Source organism: Nelusetta ayraudi, unplaced genomic scaffold (assembly GCF_046127955.1).
Source record: "Nelusetta ayraudi isolate G7.1 ecotype Tasmania unplaced genomic scaffold, CSIRO-AGI_Nayr_v1 ptg000060l, whole genome shotgun sequence".
Taxonomy (NCBI): Eukaryota; Metazoa; Chordata; class Actinopteri; order Tetraodontiformes; family Monacanthidae; genus Nelusetta; species Nelusetta ayraudi.
The window spans coordinates 6,659,626-6,681,193 of NW_027466110.1; the positions used below are offsets into that span (position 1 = coordinate 6,659,626).

The window sequence follows — 21,568 nt, forward strand, 5'->3', positions numbered from 1 at the left end:
AAATCATGACATGAAGAGAAAAATGCATCATGACCTCCTTCCTCCTCCATTATTTTGCATCAATTAGCACATCACCCATAAAAGCGCCTCTGTGTGTGTGTGTGTGTGTGTGTGTGTGTGTGTGTGTGTGTGTGTGTGTGTGTGTGTGTGTAGGAGGGAGAGAGTGAGCAAGAGAGAGAGAGATAGCCTGCTGTCGGGGGAGGGGTTGTGAGAAGTAAAAGCCAGTCTGCCGATTTCCTGGACTGTTTCCGTTTTATGATATTTTCATTCCTAACGCTCTCCTTTATGCACCATCAGCAGCACATAAAGCGGCAGCGGCCATAAACGGTTCTCTGCAGCAACACGCATGACAAAGGGAAGTCAGCTCCAGCTATCACTCCACCTCGTGCACGGCAGGGGTGTAATGTAATTATGCAAACTCTCCAAAGTGCTCTTATTTGAATGGCTAAAAAAAGGTACCTGTAGCCCACTTTTTTTTTCATGCCATGTGATGCTTTGTTTAACTTACAAAACAGGACGTTTACATTGCTAATCAAGGAAGAGGATTGCATACATGCAATCTTAGTTTAGTGCAAGGCCCAGCAAAAAAACAAAGCAGCAACAGCTACAATGTCAAATTGCAAAACTTATAGTTGAAAGAGTTCATTTGTTAATGGAGTTAATTTGGAGTGTGTTAGGAGGCAGATGGTTTGATGAAACACTTTATGGCTTCACCAAGCGAATGGCACCATCCCCATTAGCTTCTAGTGGGTCTGAACACAAGGTGTAGAGTTCAAAACAATAAAGTCAAACTTTCAGAAGGGACTGAATATCGTGTGTCATACGCATTTCCCAACATAAGGTTTTACTTTTAATTGGTTAAGTACATTTTCCTAATTCAATTTTGACATACTTTATCTTTTTTTTTTTTTTAACATTTTCATGTTGCTTTTTTTATAAAGATGTATTTCTTTTGTTATTTTCATAAAATGTTCTGTTCCCACTTTTGCTTTCACTTGAGATTCTTCCTCTGTCCTGAATTTACAAGTTTTATCTGGCGTTGACTCTGTTATTCTGAATTAGATTTTCTGCCTTACAGCAGAGACAGGGCGGGACTCCTGTGGCAGTGTCCTCTGGTGTCAGCGCTTTTACTGTAAGAGCTTATTAGCTGAGAACAAAGGTCAGCCTGACTGAATTGTATACGCAAGGAATTGCCCCTTATGAAAACCAATGTCCTCTTTACTCTGCGTTTCCATTACAGTTTTTCGCAAAATAAAAGCCATATTTCAAAAATTTCGACAAAGTACAATTGCGATTTGCAGGTGTTTCCATTGAATGGTGTGAAGCCAAACAGTAATAATTCCTGTCAATCTTGTCCTGCAAGACCCCACTTTGAGGAGGATGGAGGTAGAAAACATTTTGCGTTTTGGAGCAGCTATTCCAGTTGTCACTACTGCTGTTGCCACTGTTATCATCAGGAGACAGATATATTCCGTCTCCTCCTCCATCCAAACATAACGTGCCATTTTCACTTGAAGTGAACTGGTCACGTGACCCCGTACGTCACGTCTAATCACATGTGAATTCCAAAAAAGTATTTCCGTGACATTTTTGCAATATACCTCGAAATGGATACGAAAAACCACCTCATGAGAGCGTCAAAAGCCTTTTAGCAATATTTGAGAGGTCTTTCCTTGTTCAGGTGTTTCCATGACCAGTTTTTAATTGCGATATTTAGGTTTTGCGCAATTCTCGGGGTCATGGAAGCGCAGCAAGTGACACAGAGTACAAAATACTCATGTTAGCATCTGTTTAAATGAAGCAATGGAATGAGGTAGAAAAATGCACCTGAGGCCTCTGTTCTCGTATTGACACAACAATTAGTTTAAGTGAAAGGCTGTTATGACCAAAAACGTCAACAAACTGGAGTGGACCTGCACATCGCTGCTGTTAAAGTGCCTGGTTATGCATGTTTGTGGCTAACTTTTGAAAGACCTCTCACGCTGCAGAGGTAGTTGGACCCTGCCCGTCTACTACTTTTTTTTTTGAGACAAACAAAAAAAGTTTAGCCAACTCTATTTGTGACTTTCATGGGTGCACCGTCGTGCACGTTCTGCCTCCTTGAATATCTGCTTACGATACGGCTCCAAGACCTGGAGAGAGTGTTTACGAGAACAAAATCACACCTTCGGCTTGGACCTCCCTGACATTTAAATGCTTGTGATGCAGAATGTTGGTGTTGAAGGTCAAAATGATCACTCGGTGTGGTAACGGATCCTGTATAGCTGCCTGTAACTGTTTCTCCCTGTGCGCTTGACCTGCAGTTGGTAAAACTTAGAAAGCCCCGGATTTGGCAAACAGTTTTCAAACAAAGACTTCTTTTTTTAAAAAAAGAAAATAAATATTCTCAAAGACCTCCTCAGGAAAATGCTTCCATATTTTAATTTAGATCATTTTGCTACAAAGCTGCAAAATTACAAAGTTCTAGTTTATGTCAGCAGTTACACAGATGACAGTGGGGAAGGTAAACTCAGTCCACCCGCGATTCAGTATGAATGAACAAAAGTACAGACTTCAGGGCTTCTTTTTGGCCTGCTGCACATGAGCTGATCCCAGAATGCTTCTGTTTGAGGGAGTGAATGGGGTCGTCACGGTTTGACTGCAGTCAATGAGACGTCGTGGTCAGGCCGGGCAGGGCCAGGCTCGCTCTGGTCCTGCCCGGCCTGCACCCTCTAAAGAGCAGCGCAGGCCAGTTGGAATGTTAATGGAAAAACAAACCGACGCAGCATGGCGTTGCATGGCCTGGTGCCGCCAAATGTTCCACTTTCAAAAACTCAACAGGTCCGACGGGTGCAGACACATCTGAGGTGACTGCAAGGCAACGTCCAGTGTTCCAGCGTTAAACAGCTGTCAGAGCGTCGGGTTTCCAGATGAATTGCAATAAAAATTGTCCGGAGACATTAAAAGTGCTCTTGGGCTTAATTATAACAACTTTGTAAATCGAGTGACTTCTGCGTTTTAGGCCACACACTTTTATGGCTGCAGCTGCACTAAAATAAAATCTCTCACAAACTTCTTTTCAAAAGACTAGTTCTCATTCTCACGCTATTTGAAACGACTGGGGAAAAGAAATGTCTACACCTTAAGCTTTAGCTGAGTAGTTAAAGATCCAGTGCATAGAATTTGGCAACCTCTAAAGGTGGTGCAGCAGAAACATGTGAACATTATTCCCTGGTTTCTGATGTTCTGCTTTCCAACAGGAGCTGTGGCCTCATTGTAAAAATCACCAAACACTGAGCAGGTCCACGATCAGGACGACTGTAAACATTCTGTGTCGCAGTTTGTTTCCACGTCCTTTCAAGTGGAACCGCTTATTGGCAAATATTAACGGTTAGCGCGCAACAATCCAACAATTGCCTATTCATAGTTAATTCTTCTGATGACACGCGAACATACGTAAGTGTTTTTTCCCCCATAGCGACACATCACTTTAAGCACTACTGGACGTTTCAAAGTATCAACGCTGCCACTCACAGCGAAGGGAGCACGTGTGAAGAGGATAGGAAATAAGTTCCAGTGTGTATACATTACCATGATAAATTCAAAGCAGGGCGCGAGCTCGTGAATCCTGCCGAGTACAAACAACTGAAAATATTTAGACTGTCCTGCACTTTGAGGCGGGGAGGCGACTGGCTGAGTCCCACAACGTCGTCCCGGGTCCGGAGAGCGTAAACGCGAACTGCACATGACCTAGACCGTCGCCATGGCAACTCTGACTGTAGATTTTTTTTTTTTCATCATGCTCTCCCACCACCAGCACATTGTAATTTACAGCAAAAGATCTTTGGGGCCAAACACTCTTGTTTTTGTCTGCGTAGTTAAGATGTCAGTCAGAGAGCTTCCTGCTGCCCGCCCCTGGACCCGACACACACTCTGCTGGCCCAAATAAATCCTTCTTTCATCACTCTGTGCATGTGTGTGTGTGTGTGTGTGAGAGTCGTCTAGTACTGTAGGCTCTCTGTGCTGCACTGACAGACACAAACCAGCTGCCTGAATTCCTCTCTCTCTCTCTCCCCCTCCATCTCTGCCGACTTCTTGAGGTCGAGAGCCCCTCCCCCCGTTCAGGAGGTTGCCCCACACATTCTTCTCTCTCTCTCTCTCTCTCACACACACCCTCTCTCTATATATATATGTATGTCTGTATGTATGTATGTATGTATGTATGTATGTATGTATATGCCGAGTCATAACTCAGATATGCACACATACGCACGAGGAAACCCAAAGAGAAGGCATGAGGCTGCTCCTACAGGAAGGATTAGGAAGGGAACCCTTCAAACAGAAGCGGCTGTTTCTGACGTGTTGCTTTCACAGCTCAAGCCCAACCATCGCATAGTGCTGCCAGCCATCCTCGGCCCCATGTAACCGACCTCCAGTCATCCTCCTCAGCCACTGAGACGCCGTTTCCCACCATGTTTCAGCGTGTTATCTTTACGTCTATTTATACTTTGGCCACCAGCTGGTTTTTCCATACGACTGCAGAGTTCATCGTATGTCTCCAGTCGCGTCTTTCGGCTATTTCTGTCTATTTTGGCTATTATACATGTGCTGATTTGAAAGGCGGTTAGCGAAACATTAATGTTTCACCGCCCTTTTCAGCTGGTAAATGATCCACCGTGTTAAGTTTGACTGGCTGCACTGCAGCTTGCAGGGCCCATGCGCACCCAAATCTGCAAAATATTCATAAGCAGATCTACAACGTGAGGCATGAATGGGAGAGTTCACACAATTTCTTTACACACATTTCTCCTAATGCGCTGTGCGCTCTAGTGACATTTTCTAATTCACAAAACTGTTCATGAGAATTAAAGAACAAAAAAAAAAACTCCATTGTGGACTAGTATTTCTACACAAAAACAGTATTACAGTATTGTTCTGGCACTGCTCAAGTGGTGTCACTCAAGTGAATAAAAGTCCCTCTCTGTTGCAAGTAAGGTGAGTTCTATTAGTGTGTTAGTTTCCAGGTTATGCACAGCACTTGAACAGAGCCCTCAGCTACAACAGCCAGTCTGGTACCGAGGGTAAAACATGATGCTCACATGACATGCGTTGTCTTGGACGGTGTTCCACATGCAAAGTAGAGACATGGCATGTGTTTTTGTCTACTTCTCGTATTTGACCACAACAGTTTTCCATCATGTAGAACTCACGCCAGCAAGGTTCTGTGGATAAGAACAATTCACACCAGGGCGCACAGGTTGGAGTAGTACTTTTCAGGTTTGAGAGAACTATCCCTTTAAAGCTTGAACATGAAGTTAAAACCTTTGAGGCTCCTCCTCCTCCCCAAACCCTCACACCATAAAACACTTAATTCTGGTTAGGCCAACTTGGTCAGCCGACATGTCCAGCAAGACTTCCTCAAATTTGAGAACCTCCTCAGACCAAACAAAAAGGCTTATGTTTTCCACCTCCACTCCACATCCAAATAGTTGCTCAGCATTAAGTTTCACACGGTAGCTCAAATACTTTGCGTGGCGGTCGTGCTTTGACTGAGCAAGCACGGTCCGGACCATCAAAGTCTCCTCTGTGTTGTTTATTTCGCTTGGGCCTACAGTAAATCTATTTGTTGTTTTTTTGCTGCTCCCCCTCCCTGCCCCCCCTCAACCTCCCCGGTCACCAGCAAAGGTCCAGATGCAGCAGACCGTAGTCCAAACAGTGACTGACTGTCTGGAAACCATGCTGGGCTGTCATGAAAGCTGCTTGACCACTGCAGACACTATCAACATAAATACGCTCGCTCACACAAACAGTGACAGTTAAACATGATGGAGTGCGCCTGTTTGACCCGCTGCGGCTGCTAACTGCTGCACTTCGCACCGCAGGGGGAGTGACCAGGGCGAGCTGGCTGGCCCAGGGGATCAAAGTGATGTCGAGTCCATTGTAAAAAAAAAAAAAAAAAAAATGCAATTCACCTGGACTCCATTATTAACTGTAAATGTGAACAGTGTATGTGTTTATATGTTTTACGTCAAGGCTGGTGGACATCTGTGGAGGATTAAGAGGTTAACCATCAGTTTAGAACAAATCATGGCAACAATGTGACAGCCTTGCATCATCGTGAATTATGATTGAAAATTAAGGTCTGCAGTCCTTTGCTGAAAATCCCAAAGTTACAAATTAAAATCAATCTTACCTTAATCAGCTAAGGATTTAAAAGATATATATTTTTTAAATTACAATGCGTGATGTGAATTATGTTAATCTAAATTCCAAACCTACACGGATGTTTGTGCAGTGACTTTATTATGGTGACACTTAAATTACATGCAACGGTATTATATAAACTGTCTGCAAATGTACTGGCATACACACTACATCTCAACATTATCAAGTAAATACTTTTTTTTGCATAAAAAAAAAATCCTCCCTATATGGTATATACTGAAAAAGGTAACTATATTGCTGTGTCAATGTTGACCCTGTTTTCTCTGCATCCTGCTTGTCTGTGACGGTGCAATGTGGCTGCTGCCTGACAAGCGGATTGGCTCTTTATGTAAACATCCATGTTATCATTAGTTATTAAAAAATACATTGGTTATTTATTTTCAGCGACTTTGTCAAAACATACATTTTAATCCTTTCTCAATTTCATGCCTCCAAATCCCTTAGAATGTTATACATTGGGCCTCCGAGCCCACGTTTTATATGCAGGATTATTTATCTGAAGGAGTCGCAGCTGCTAAAATGCATCTAAAATCCACCAGGCCCACCGTTTATTAACTTTTCCTCCCATACCACGGCTCTAACATCACTGTTTGTGTGGGCCATGACACACGGCCATTTATCCAATGGCCTCCTGGGAAATCAGTGCACTAACAACATCAATAACTTTAATACCTGGAGTCCTTAATTATTATTACACAGCTGTCCATCAGCTGCGCATACCCAGGCTCAAGTCAACCAGTAAAATCAAGAGGCCGTTGCCAGAAAACGTGACTCATCCCTCTGTTTGATAATTGAGTTGTCTGAAAGTCCCAAGACTAGAGTCGTTTGTGTGTGTCATGCAGCGCAGATATTCAATTTATTTTCTTTGAGTTGTTAAAGACTGGGGTTGTGTCTCTGAACGATTCCAGACCATGAAGAGGCCAGTTTATTTATACAAGATCTGCGTATTACACGATTGTATACGGTGGAAACAGTCAGGGAAGATGGTGGAAAGGCAGAGGGGGATTATAGCCAACAAACTCTGCGCAGCTGGATTCAAAGTCACATCAATAAGTGTCTTGGATGTCCAAGATGCATAATAGCAAGGCGGAGAGAGCATTCCAAGACCTGACGCTTCTCCCAGAGTGACCCAGACCAAAGCTGTCTACCCTGAAGCCAAGCCTGACATAGAGTACTTCATATAGATGGATCACTATTGGCACATGGAATGACAAGAAGCAGGAAATCCCCCAAAGTCTAAGGTGATGATTTGTTCTTGAGTTTAAACTAAAAGCAGCAAAGAACATTGAGACACTAACCTTGCTTTGACTTTGGCCAGTGTAACTGACAGCGTGCAGCAGATTTGTAGCCTCAGGGAAATGACAGTGAAATGTTTGCCTTATCTTTTCCTATATATATCTATAGCTAAAGTGCTATGGTCCACTTTGACAAATGACAAAGATTGATTTCAACAGCAGGAGACAGACGCTGAAAAAGAGAGAAAAAAAAAAAAAAAAACTAAAACATGAATGAATTCATCAGAGAAAAGCAGAGAGCTGGAGTTCAGGCAGAGCTACTGAACACCATTGAAAGTAAGAGTGAGATTATATGTATCTCACATTGGGAAAGTCAACATTTGTCAAGAGGGGACACTTTGAACTTCACAGTATGGTCATACAAACTTAATCTGTTTGAATTTCACTGCAAGTCACATGAGCAGCAACATGCAACTCAGGTGCAGGATGTAGCTAGTGCCCAGTGACAAACACAGCATAAAGGAAGACATTCCTGCATACGAATCATTCAAGGCTCCATATAGTTCAGCAGAGAGGAGAGGGATTTCTTTTTCTAACTTCTTTGTTGTTTAAGGGCTTATTTTCTTTTACTCCCATTTTTGCTGAGCCGAGCTGTTATTATATTATTACTTGAAATACGTTGGCCCAAATAAAACATGTAAATGTTAACTAGTCTTTTTCACCATTAGATCTGTGGGGTCTGAGCACGACAGGCTAATCGCTGAATGAAGTGTAAGACAAACTAAAGCCCACTCACAAATGCCAAGCCCACATCTGCATATTTTTGGTTGTAACACGGTCCCTCTGTAGAATTAGAAATAAGTGTTTGCTTACTTTTTTTTTTTTTGATGTGTCTTGCACTGCTGTAGGTTTGAAAAGCTAGAGAGTGGCCTTCTTCCCCTCACTTTGACTAGAGTTTGAAAACTAAAACGAATTTGTCCTTTGAGTTCAGCTTATTTTTTGCTCCCTCTCCCTTCACTCCCCCCCCCTGCCCTCTTCGACCTTCTCTCTTTTTCCTGTCCCATCCCCCACCCACCCTGCCCCCACCCTCTTTTATCCCACTCGGGGTAGAAAAGACACCAAATGCGGGCAAGGCCACCAGGCAGCTTCCACACCTCCCACTCTTTGTCGCCTGTGGGCCGATTGATCAGGCTGCCAAACCAAATTACTGCTGATATGGCTCCTGATGTTTATTCCCGCAATGATCGCTGCCTCGAGAGCTGCATCTTTGTTTGTAGTAAAAAAGAAAAAAAAAGAAAAGAAAAGAAAAAGAAAACTCTTTTGAGCAGTTAACAGCAACAGGTACTTGCGGTGTTTGCTGAGGTCGAGTGGTTAAAATGCTGGAATCCACTTTAGGGTGTTCTTTCTCTCATGGCTCGCTCACTGTGCTGCAATGTGTTTACATGCCCCACACATAGTAAGTGACTGTGTAGAGATCCTGGGAGAGATGGAAGAGGCTCAATTTTCAGAGTGCAAGCACATGGAATGAAGGGGGGAATGTAAAAGACGAAGCAGATTAAAGAGAGAAAAAAAATCCTGCACTGATGATAAAAAACAAAAAAACAAAAAACCAACTGTTTACTTTTGGGACTCAGCCATAATATAAATTCAGCTTATTACCATGGAATACAATGTGAGCTTTGTCTAAAAACTGAAGTTTCTTTGATACACTTTTGCATTGTTTTGTCTGTGTTCAACAATGTTATCTTGAAGATGCCCTAGTTACTGTTTGCTTTGTTTTTCCTGACATGTAAAAACTTGAATCATTTCATAAACAAGATAGGCGCATGACAGGAATTACAAGAATTTGACAGTTGAAAAAAAAAAAGAAGTGAGATCTGTCTTTTTTTATTTAAGAAAACAAAATATAAGCCTAAATCCGATACTTCAAGTGCTGGACAAGAACGCTCAAATTAGCAAATTGATTTACGACCCTAATCACAAGAAGATTTTTATTACTGCTTAAGATCCCATGTTGCAATTACAGCAAGACATTTTCCCTTCCATAAAACTAAAAGCCAATCAAGATATGAGCCCGTAAGAAAACAAACGGCCGGATTGGCTGATGCGCGCCATCCGTTTCAAGGCGCCCCTGCGTTTGTCGCGGGGTCTCCTGAATGGAGGGGGCGCCTGGAAACCGGTGGAATCTGTACGGAGTGAGGAGAACGAGCCCCTGGACTTCCAAACGCTCAGCATGTGAACCGCCGCGCTGCGCCAAGTCAGCTCGAAGAAAACGGAAGAAATACGAAAGTTTTTACGATTCAACCATTTTTCGATTCACCCGTCGTCGTCTCGACTCGCTCGGAGTGATTTGGGGAGCCGCGCTACGCGAAGGAAAATGGGATTTAGGATGTTGCCTCCATCGGACTGTGAGTGAGAGCAGACTGCTTGGAGTCACTTACAAAGACCGTCAAGAAGTCATGACACGACGAGCTTTTCTTTGGGGCTTTTTGACGCGAAATTCGAGGTAAAAAGCGCTCCCGACGCCGCGAAGTCGCACAGCCCGGACTTTGAGACGAGTACCCCTCAAACTCGACAAGTTTTTGGGGACTTTTTCCGCTTCTTTTCAACTCGCCCTACTTGGATCAAAAGTTTTCTTCCTCCCCTCCCCCCCTACTCCATGACTATGGCGGCGGCCAGGTCCACCACTGGCTCCGTGCTGCTGCGGATCATGTGGCTGATGTGCGGCCTGTCCTCGCTCACGTCTGCCCAGGCTTACAACAGCGAGAGTGGAATATCCGTGCCGGAACACGGCTTTTGCCAGCCCATTTCCATCCCGTTGTGCACCGACATCGCCTACAACCAGACCATCATGCCGAACCTCCTGGGTCACACCAACCAGGAGGACGCCGGGCTGGAGGTGCACCAGTTCTACCCCCTGGTCAAGGTCCAGTGCTCCGCGGACCTCAAGTTCTTCCTGTGCTCCATGTACGCGCCGGTGTGCACGGTGCTGGAGCAGGCCATCCCCCCGTGTCGCTCCCTGTGCGAGCGGGCGCGGCAGGGATGCGAGGCGCTCATGAACAAGTTCGGCTTCCAGTGGCCCGAGCGGCTCCGCTGCGAGGCCTTCCCGGTCCACGGAGCCGGGGAGATCTGCGTGGGCCAGAACACGTCCGAACCGAGCAGCCCGGCCTCGTCGTCCTCCCCCTACGTGCCCGAGCCTATGACCCTCCCCCCCAACATGGGGCGACCAAACCAGCGGCCGCCCCAGCACAACCAGTACCACCAGTTCTCCTGTCCTTTGCAACTGGAGGTGCCCTCCTACTTGAGTTACCGATTCATGGGGGTCAAGGACTGCGGGGCGCCCTGCGAGCCCAACAAACCCACTGGGATCATGTACTTCCGAGAGGATGAGGTGAAATTCGGCCGGCTCTGGGTTGGAATCTGGTCTATCCTGTGCTGCGTGAGTACCCTGTTCACAGTGCTGACCTATTTAGTGGACATGAGACGCTTCAGATACCCAGAGAGGCCCATTATCTTCTTGTCCGGCTGCTATTTCATGGTGGCGGTGGCCTACGCCGCTGGATTTTTCCTGGAAGATAAAGTGGTGTGTGTGGATAAGTTCAAAGACGACGGCTACAGGACTGTGGCTCAGGGCACCAAGAAGGAAGGCTGCACCATTCTCTTCATGGTGTTGTACTTTTTTGGTATGGCCAGCTCCATCTGGTGGGTGATTTTGTCCCTGACCTGGTTTCTCTCTGCTGGGATGAAATGGGGCCACGAAGCGATTGAAGCCAACTCCCAGTACTTCCACTTGGCTGCGTGGGCGGTGCCAGCCATCAAGACCATCACCATCCTCGCCATGGGCCAGGTGGAGGGAGACGTCCTGACTGGGGTTTGCTTCGTGGGGATCTTCAACGTAGACTCCCTGCGGGGCTTCGTCCTGGCGCCTCTGTTTGTGTACCTCTTCATCGGCACGTCTTTCCTCCTGGCCGGTTTCGTGTCCCTGTTTCGCATTCGCACCATCATGAAGCACGATGGCACCAAGACGGAGAAGCTGGAGAAGTTGATGGTGCGAATCGGTGTGTTCAGCGTGCTGTACACCGTGCCGGCGACCATCGTGATCGCCTGCTACTTCTACGAGCAGGCCTTCAGGGAGCACTGGGAGCGCACCTGGCACATGCAGACGTGCAAGCGCTTCGCCGTGCCCTGTCCCGTTCACAACTTCGCCCCCATGACACCTGACTTCACCGTGTTCATGATCAAATATCTGATGACCATGATAGTCGGCATCACTTCGGGATTCTGGGTCTGGTCCGGTAAGACGCTCCAGTCGTGGCGGAGGTTTTACAAACACCTGAGCAACGGAAACCACGGAGAGACGACGGTCTGAGGTCTGGATGGGGCAAAGCTGAGATGCTTTGGATGTTACAACCATGTAAAATGAGGTCAAATAGCTTTCTTTTAAAATACTATTTTGGACACATTTTTCATTTGACTCCTTTTTCAGGACCTGGTGATAAATCAGGCCTTTGGACACCAAATTTAAATCTATGTTAGATCAAAGTTGGACTTGTTTTCTATATTTTGGGTTTTCTCTTGTTGTTTTTGTTTCCTGGACATGATCAGAGAGTCGGCACTCCTGAGATTTGTTTTTGCATCTATGGATTTAAAAAAATGGTGCAAATGGCCATACTGGACGGTGGACTATATTGCCAGACCAGTGACGGTACTTTAGTTATGTATTTCTCCCCACTTTATTGATTATATTCTTTTCATATTCCAGTTTGAATGTAATGTTATGCCTTTGCTGATGGGAGATTCACAAAGGAAAAACAGTAACAGAAGATGGGTGGAGCTCCTTGGCCCTCCATCTTTGCTCCAGAAAAAGGTCAAAGGTTGGATCCCTACAGCAACCACACCCTCTGATGTAGGTCAATGTATGAGGGCGCCTGTTACACGTTCATTTGAGATGTTTCTTTAATACCAAGTTATTGTTTTTTTGTTTTGTGTGATAAACCTTGCTGAGCACAATCTCCACATGTATAATTTTGAGAAATAATCCATCCATCGACTGACGACTCCTGCACTGTGTTGAAGAGGCTGCCCAGAAACCATCACATGTTACTGTTATTTTTTATTCTTTTTATTCTTTTTCTTTTTTTTAAACTTTGACTGTAAAAAAAAAAATTCAGACAGTAGTTCCTTCTGTGTTGAATGTTCACTCCGAAGGTGAATGAAGTTATGTAACGGTTTGCACAACTATTCTAAATTTTAAGTGTTAAAAAATGATTCACTGCAGAATGACCTGGATCAAACAGTCAAAGAGACCACACACACAGGCTACTTCTACTCTTTGCAATGAAGATACAACAGCTCATTGTTTGCCTCTCTGTGTGTGGTCTCTCCACTCTTGGATCCCCATCCGAAAGAACTTTTAAGCTTTTAAGACATCCAAAGCACCGTTTCAAGGATTCAGATTTAATCCGCATGTGGTGGAAATGGTCGTTTAGGATTAATGATATTATTTAGCCTCAGTATAGAGCTCTGCCAGAAGTGCCACATAAATTCTATCTGGTGGAGCTGAAATGGGCTTACTTTTATTATTACTTTTTGGAGTTTTTATGAGATGGCTGAACATTTTAATGTCAAATCTAGTGTCTGATTTTGTTGAGGATTCTTTCTTTCACGCAGCCTTACACCAGCCCTTCAGAGTACAAACTATACCTTTCCCTCGCAGACACGACTTTGCAGTATTAAGGATACTAAGCAGCGGTAGTGAGTTTTACTCTGGCCCCAAAGCTAAATTAGCCAGGTTATTTTAAATAAATCAGACATTTCGGTCAAGCAGAACACCCACAAGGTGTCCTTTTTCTTTTTCTTTAAAAAAAAAAAAAATTGTGACCTTTTATAAAAGTTATGAGATTCTGTCAACTAACTTTTCCCATAACCAAACACAACCAAAGATATGTATTTTGTCATATTGAACTTGTTAATTTGTTTTTCTGGAACCAGAAGCTGTGAAAATTTTAAATGGAGGTACTTAACATTAAATTTCAAACAGAAACATTTGTCGTCAAAAACGCTGTTGGATTTTGTTGACGAAATGGCAAAAGCAGCTCTGATTTTTATCCCATTTGTGATGCACACTGCAGCACAGAAGATTTCTTGTTTGCAGTGAGTCAGAGGTGGCTGCGTGATTGGCAGCAAGTCGTTGCCTATGGTTGTTGTTTTTTGGCATGAAGCACATGTTGTGTATTTAAGTAAGGAAACACCCCGCAGCAGCGAGGGAATGCTGACTGTGACCTTATAAACCTGGTATTCTAGTTATTTTAATCTGCAAAGCTGTGTCTTGACAATACATACTTAAACTAGACATATATGTCAGTCTCTTTTGTATATTGTTTAAGCAGTTTGTACGCAAATAAAGTGACTTTTTCTAGAGATTGTACTCCATACCTCAAACCCTGGTGAACGGATTTAGCAGAGAAAAGACGGGGCGACGCTCTACTACACGACTCAATTTTTTTTTCGACTGAGTTTTTGCCCAACAAGGCAAAAAGTGTTGTGTTCTTGTCTCTCAGCGTCTCCAGCCAATGTCGGTGATTTCAACCTAATGTGTACGTCTTGTACTTTCAGAAGGAATATTCATGTTTTGTTTTTTTGTTTAAATATAGCATCATATGCAGCCTATCAAGTAAACACAGACTGTTCCTAGAAGCATATTTATGGGGGTACTCGTTTTTGTCTTTTTTAAACGTGTGTTTTTCAATGCGATAAATCTGTTGTATGTGTACAGTTTGAATAAAAACATCACGGTTTGTAATGAGGTGAGCCGTGAGTCCTTATTTATTATTTGAGTCATAGTCGTGTATGTTTGGCTCGGTAGTCAGTGACCTCATAAACAGCAGTTGACAAAACAGTCCCAGTTTCTCAGTAAGTGGAACTCTTACCTTCAGTCTGTTTGGTCAACATATGGGCTGTATTTGCTGTTAAATAACACCTTGATTATAATACTTTGCTGTAATGAACTGAATCCAGTAAAAACGCTGAACACATTAATAGCAGGCATTGTGTCCTCCATGGATATGGGAGTGCAGGATTTAAAAAAAAAAACTAAACAACCTACAATTCTACACTCACAGATACTTGTAATATTTTGTTGGCTGCAGTGTATTTTATTTTTATTTTTAATGTAAAGACTGTTGATTGATCATGTGGGTGTGTAATGTGCAAAAGTCCTTATGGCCCTTGGTTATCAGTATTATAGTAGTACAATAGTAGTTGTAGTAGAATAGTAGAATTTCAGTATAAAATGCGCCTTTTTCCAGAATCAACTTAATCATTTAAGAAGTAATTATTATTATTATCTCAGAATTAAAATTTGCTGTGTCTACTAAGTTGGAAGAAATGAGTTAGAGCTGCCGTGTTGCAACAAGCAGTCACAATGTCCAACACAGTTAAAGCAATTACGAAAGGGGAGGACCAACCTTTTGCCTTCAATTTAATTACAGATTCAATAAAAATCCTGCCGAAATTGATCTAAAACTAATTTTACTGAGTTATTGGTGTCCAAAATACATCTAAAAAGTTAAACATTTGATTTTACCATAAAGTTTGAAGACAAATGTCTATAGACACACAATAGAGCTGTTTGTATATGGAAACTGCTTTTATATTTTGCTGTCTGTTTAAAGTGGACGGGGAAACAAGTAGGTCCTCGTTCTGTGGCAGCATGTAAAGTAGTGGCTAGACTGAGTCAAGCCTTAGTTGTCCTCTATCATCCACAAATCTATTCTTGCATCTGTTATTTAGTTGTCACCTCCTCTGTCATTTCACCAGCCGTTTTAGTTTTCTGCTCATTTAGCTTGTCATTGTTGACTGTTGGATTTCTGATATTATGCTGCCCTCTAAAGGCAAAGATAGGCAAGTACATGCATAAACAAGAGACTGAAAATATGAGGTTAGGCCGAAGAAAAACTAATATTTCATTCAACACAGTAACCAGCCCTTGTCCGATCTCATTTAAAAAAAAATTTTTTATGTCAGTACATGATGTGCGACAACACATTATTGATTTCTATTATGTGTAAAAAATAAAATAAAAATAAGCGCATGGATGTTTTGGTTGTTATCTTTATCTATTGAGAGTTTAACATGAGAACCAAACTTCACGTTGTCGAGGAAGACCGATTAAATTGTTTAGAAAGACAAAAAACAGACAAAAAAAACAAACAAACAAAAAAACGGTAACGAGATACGTATTAGTTGTACAGCGTTGACCACGTTTGGCCAAGTCACAGAAAGGAGCCTCTCTTGTCAGTCAGGGGCAGCTTTCAATTGTTACTATTAACGTGAGTAACTCAGGCAAAGGCCTATTTTGTTCTGACTACTTGGAAACCTTTGGTTCTAAAGACAAAAAAAAGTGTCACTGAGGATGTGACGGTAAAGTATAAATTGCTGGACCTTCTGTAAGTCTAATACCGACATGTGGCCAAAAGTAGAAATGCACACGTTTCACATTTCCACTCCATATCAGCCTGCGGACACATGATTTACAGAATCTTTTCCATTTGTTACATCCACTTGACGATGCTCATTTCTGACTAACTTCTTTTCAGCGTCCTGATGCCACGACACCATTCACACATGAATGCTCTGTGACCTCAGAAATAATTACCATTCGACACACCAGGAAAAGGGAGGGCTGATTGACAAAATTAGACATTAACTATACAAATTCCTATTCCTACACTTCTATTTGTTAAATCTATATAGAGCTCAGTCCATCTCTAAGATAAACAATTCGTCATAAACATATGTATCCCTTTATTTTGCTCCTAATTTTAGTCAGATTCAGTCCATAAATGATGGGGTTAACAGCTGGAGTAATTATGACAATTTGAATGGCCATGAAGTTCCTCAAATGCTGAGGCATGGACACCGATCCATATCTGGTGTACATGATATCAAAAACCAGAGTGGCTGTGACACAGAACAGGCACAACAAATGTGGCAAACACGTTTGCATAAACTTTTTCCGACACTCCCTCGACCTCAAGGAAAACCTCACGAGGCGTGCATACGAACTTGCGATGCAGACGGTGTGGCCGATGTAGAAAAAGACAACGATCATCCCGGCGATGCTGTTCACCTCAGTGGAACCACAAGCAAGTTTGACAATGGACCAGTTATCGCAGTAGAGCTTGTCTATGGTAGAACCGCACAAGTCCAGCCGAGATGTCAGGATCATGACCATGGCCAGGCAGCAGAAGGGAACAAGCCAGGACAAACACAGCAACACGGTCGTCCTTCGGGCCGACATCATCGAGTGATAGTGCAGGGGTCGGCACACGGCCATGTATCTGTCGTAGGCCATGAAGACCAGGATGGAGTAGTCCGTCGCTGCACTCGAGTAAATGATAAAGACCTGTAACAAACATCCCCCGTATGATATCTCATGAACATCAGACAGGAGATCCAAAGCAAATTTGGGGTAAAAGGCGCTGGTCCCGTAGAGTCCGTTGACGCACAAGGCGCACAGAAAAATGTACATGGGTTTGTGGAGGCTGCTGTCCACAATTATTGTGAAAATAAGAGTCAGGTTTGCCGTTACAGTCAGACAGCCACACAGTAGAGTCAGGCAGAAGAAGAGGCCTCTGTAATTGTATGTAACACTGAAGCCTGTCAGTGAAAACACCTGTACAGCGGTTCTGTTAGTCATTTGTGCTGCTTCTTCCAGCATGTTCCTCTCTGAGTGTCTGTCCGCAGTGAAGTCAGACCCTCCCTCCTCTGGTTCACTACCACACCACTGGCAAAACATTTATAAGTGTTTGTTGAACTTCTTTCAATGCCTGACACTTTTCTATCTCCCCAAAGGCCCACAGTGCATATGTAATGAATTCATTACATATGAGATTTTTCATGATATAATGGACGCTAACAAAAAAGTTTTGTTTTGTCCTCACACTGTCACTGATCATCAGAAAATCCAATCAAGATAAGAGCAACAAAAACATTTTTTTTTTGGTTCATTTAGTTGTAATTACTGAACAGTACTGGACATAAACTGAAGAACTGTCGCTCGTCAGCAGGACAGAATTCAGCCTTCAGAATGATTGAAGTAAAGTACACTGTTGCTCTTTTCAGATTGGGTCTATATCAGCGTTTAACATTTACAGACATTGATTATTCAAGCTTGACATGTCACATCTAATTAAATATATTTGTGAAGTCTGCAGGTACTAGCCGAAAAATGAGAATATCAAGTAAAAGTTGTTTTATTTTGGCAATTTAACATAAAAGATGAAACCAACAAATTTTATTAAGCCATTACACGCAAATTGACATCTCAAGCAGTTCCCTGTTGTAACTTTGCTGATTAAGATTTTCATTAAGATTTGACTTTATGTAATATTCTAGTTTTCTGAGTTTTTGAATTCGATTTTTTTTTAGATGCAAGACCTGATCAGCCAAATCCAAAGAAATAATAACTTGAAATATATTGATTTGCATATTATTCGTTTATATAATATGTCAAATTCACCTTTTAAGTTGAATTGCAGAAATACAACAACCTTTTCAGGATATTCTAATTTTCTGGGTAGTACTGTATATAGAGCTCAGTCCATCTCTAAGATAAACAATTCGTCATAAACATATGTATCCCTTTATTTTGCTCCTAATTTTAGTCAGATTCAGTCCATAAATGATGGGGTTAACAGCTGGAGTAATTATGACAAATTGAATGGCCATGAAGTTCCTCAAATGCTGAGGCATGGACACCGATCCATATCTGGTGTACATGATATCAAAAACCAGAGTGGCTGTGACACAGAACAGGCACAACAAATGTGGCAAACACGTTTGCATAAACTTTTTCCGACACTCCCTCGACCTCAAGGAAAACCTCACGAGGCGTGCATACGAACTTGCGATGCAGACGGTGTGGCCGATGTAGAAAAAGACAACGATCAGCCCGGTGATGCTGTTCACCTCAGTGGAACCACAAGCAAGTTTGACGATGGACCAGTTCTCGCAGTAGAGCTTGTCTATGGTAGAACCGCACAAGTCCAGCCGAGATGTCAGGGTCACGACCATGGCCAGGCAGCAGAAGGGAACAAGCCAGGACAAACACAGCAACACGGTCGTCCTTCGGGGCGACATCATCGAGTGATAGTGCAGGGGTCGGCACACGGCCATGTATCTGTCGTAGGCCATGAAGACCAGGATGGAGTAGTCCGTCGCTGCACTCGAGTAAATGATAAAGACCTGCAACAAACATCCCCCGTATGATATCTCATGAACATCAGACAGGAGATCCAAAGCAAATTTGGGGTAAAAGGCGCTGGTCCCGTAGAGTCCGTTGACGCACAAGGCGCACAGAAAAATGTACATGGGTTTGTGGAGGCTGCTGTCCACAATTATTGTGAAAATAAGAGTCAGGTTTGCCGTTACAGTCAGACAGCCACACAGTAGAGTCAGGCAGAAGAAGAGGCCTCTGTAATTGTATGTAACACTGAAGCCTGTCAGTGAAAACACCTGTACAGCGGTTCTGTTAGTCATTTGTGCTGCTTCTTCCAGCATGTTCCTCTCTGAGTGTCTGTCCGCAGTGAAGTCAGACCCTCCCTCCTCTGGTTCACTACCACACCACTGGCAAAACATTTATAAGTGTTTGTTGAACTTCTTTCAATGCCTGACACGTTTCTATCTCCCCAAAGGCCCACAGTGCATATGTAATGAGTTCATTACATATGAGATTTTTCATGATATAATGGACGCTAACAAAAAAGTTTCGTTTTGTCCTCACACTGTCACTGATCATCAGAAAATCCAATCAAGATAAGAGCAACAAAAACATATTTTTGTTGGTTAATTTAGTTGTAATTACTGAACAGTACTGGACATAAACTGAAGAACTGTCTCTCGTCAGCAGGACAGAATTCAGCCTTCAGAATGATTGAAGTAAAGTACACTGTTGCTCTTTTCAGATTGGGTCTATATCAACGTTTAACATTTACAGACATTGATTATTCAAGCTTGACATGTCAGATCCAATTAAAAGGCTCCCAGATATTATTTAAAAATCCCAGAACCTGTTCAGTTTGCGTTACATTTTCTCTAATTCAATGAAGCTGGGATTCAAATCTGTGTATTTATTTTGAACAGACTGCACAAACTTAATGCAAAAGTTTCCAAGACTTATTGTTCTGATTTATGTTCATCACTGATCTATCAAACAACAGGAAGATTAAAATCAAACCTATCGACTACCTCATATCTGTTGCAGCAGATTGCATTAGCAATCAGTCCATATTAGAAAACTCAAAACTAAAACCAAAGAGCACTTTGGGGAAGGACACCAAGCAAAACTTTTGATGGACTTCTAGGTTTAGGTGTTGTAATGTGTGTGCAACCAAACATGCACACAACGGACATTGTTTTGATTTTGTCCTTTGTGCATTTTGTGTCTCAGTGGGCACGAGTGGCAGTCAACTGACAATAACAATGATGAAACTTAAAGTGATGAAAGAAAAAAAAATCTCCGAGCTGACCTGCATATTATGAAAAGTTACTGCACTGGGTATGATGACTGGGAGCACACCAGTGGGACTCAGTGGAAAACAACAGGCCTCAGAGAGTCGGCCGAGCTCCAGCCGCCTCATTATGAGAGTGGGGGTCATTGTGAGGAAACCTCACGGGATTGATGGCGAAACAGAATCTTTAATCCTCTGTTTAAACACGGTATGAGAATGTAAAAGAGTGTGTTGAGCGCATTAAACTGCATATCAAAGTTCTTAAAGAACTTCAGTTCATGGATCTTTACGTCCAAAACACACTTGTGTGTATGTGTGTTGTCCTCTGGGTGGAGTGGTAAAGTGTTTGCAGTAATTATTGTCAAAGTGGTCAACAGCCCTCACCCTCTGAGACCAATTAATGTCAAACAACATCCCTGCGGCAACACAGTCCAAGCAGCAACAAATAAGTTCTGTTGTCTCCACAACAAACTTAAGTAAAACTTTAATACATTTAACCAACAGCTTCTTCTAATGCACTCAAATGGCTGGAAATATGATGCTACATTATGTTTTGGAATCAAAAGTTAAAAATATCAAATGTCAAAAGAGACTTTCTATCAATATATTAATTGCTTTAGCAGCTTTGATTTATTGTTGTAAATGGATGTAGTTTGAAATGAATTAATGTAGTTCAGAATGTAGTAAATTAATGCAATTTTATTGGACTGCATACAAAAAATAATAAAGAATAATTAAATGTTTACTGAAATGAAAAAGCAGTTTGAGAAATTAATTAACATTTTCATTGTTTAATAGTTTTTGAATTCATTCTTTGAACTTTTCAAAGGATAAAATTGTCAAATTACAAAATGTCTTCCAAAAAAATCTGAAACAGGAAAATCTCACTGTCCACTGCTTTATTCAGCCCTGCCCCTCACATGGTCACTGACAGGATGTGAACCAGCATCACTGGTGACTCACTGTCACAAACAACTTCACTACACAACCCAGAATGTCACACTTCTCCTTCTCCTGGCGCACTCCATGATTTACAGTCCACCCATCAACTGGCTCAGCTTTCGGTCATAATCGTGTCCCCTGTTTGTTTTTGGGTCGTTTCACTTTTCACTCAGGCGTTTAAAATCCATTGTTGTGCAGGTAGACTTGAACCACCAACCTCCTGCACCACAAGTGGCATTCAAACCCGCTGAGCTGTTTCTCCTGATGAAGAAGTGAAGTGTTACAAGATTATTGGAACTGTGCTGTTTTCAGGTTACTGGTCAAAACCAGTAACTGGTCAAAACCAGTAACCTGATTTTTGGTTTTGAAAAGTTGTTCAATAAAACAGAGGAAATGGATGGATGGATGGATGGATGGATGGATGGATGGAGGATGGATGGATGGATAGATGATGGATGGATGGAGGATGGATGGATAGGTGGATGGATGATGGATGGATAGATGGATGGATGATGGATGAATGGATGGATAGATGGATGGATGGATGGATGGATGATGGATGAATGGATGGATAGATGGATGGATGGATGGATGGATAGATGATGGATGGATGGATGGATGGATGGATGGATGATGGATGGATGGATGGATAGATGGATGGAGGATGGATGGATG

General features: G+C 42.6%; 3 protein-coding genes across 3 annotated transcripts; 1 reads left to right on the top strand and 2 right to left on the bottom strand.

The window, feature by feature from the left end:
* Window positions 1-9,056: 9,056 nt before the first annotated feature.
* LOC142897409 (olfactory receptor 6N2-like) lies at window positions 9,057-17,340 on the bottom strand. The gene is made up of 2 exons (XM_076039727.1): window positions 16,249-17,340; window positions 9,057-9,674 (listed from the first exon to the last, which is right to left on the bottom strand). The coding sequence occupies exons 1-2, from the start codon at window positions 17,236-17,238 to the stop codon at window positions 9,501-9,503; spliced, it is 1,164 nt and encodes a 387-aa protein (XP_075895842.1). The 5' UTR covers window positions 17,239-17,340; the 3' UTR covers window positions 9,057-9,500.
* On the top strand, window positions 9,596-14,241 carry LOC142897408 (frizzled-7-A-like). Its single transcript, XM_076039725.1, has one exon. The coding sequence runs from the start codon at window positions 10,099-10,101 to the stop codon at window positions 11,806-11,808; it is 1,710 nt and encodes a 569-aa protein (XP_075895840.1). The 5' UTR covers window positions 9,596-10,098; the 3' UTR covers window positions 11,809-14,241.
* A 725-nt stretch (window positions 17,341-18,065) lies between the features above and the next one.
* On the bottom strand, window positions 18,066-19,181 carry LOC142897765 (olfactory receptor-like protein DTMT). The gene has a single exon (XM_076040316.1). It carries the CDS (start codon window positions 19,077-19,079, stop codon window positions 18,066-18,068), a length of 1,014 nt encoding a protein of 337 aa, XP_075896431.1. The 5' UTR covers window positions 19,080-19,181.
* Window positions 19,182-21,568: the final 2,387 nt, after the last annotated feature.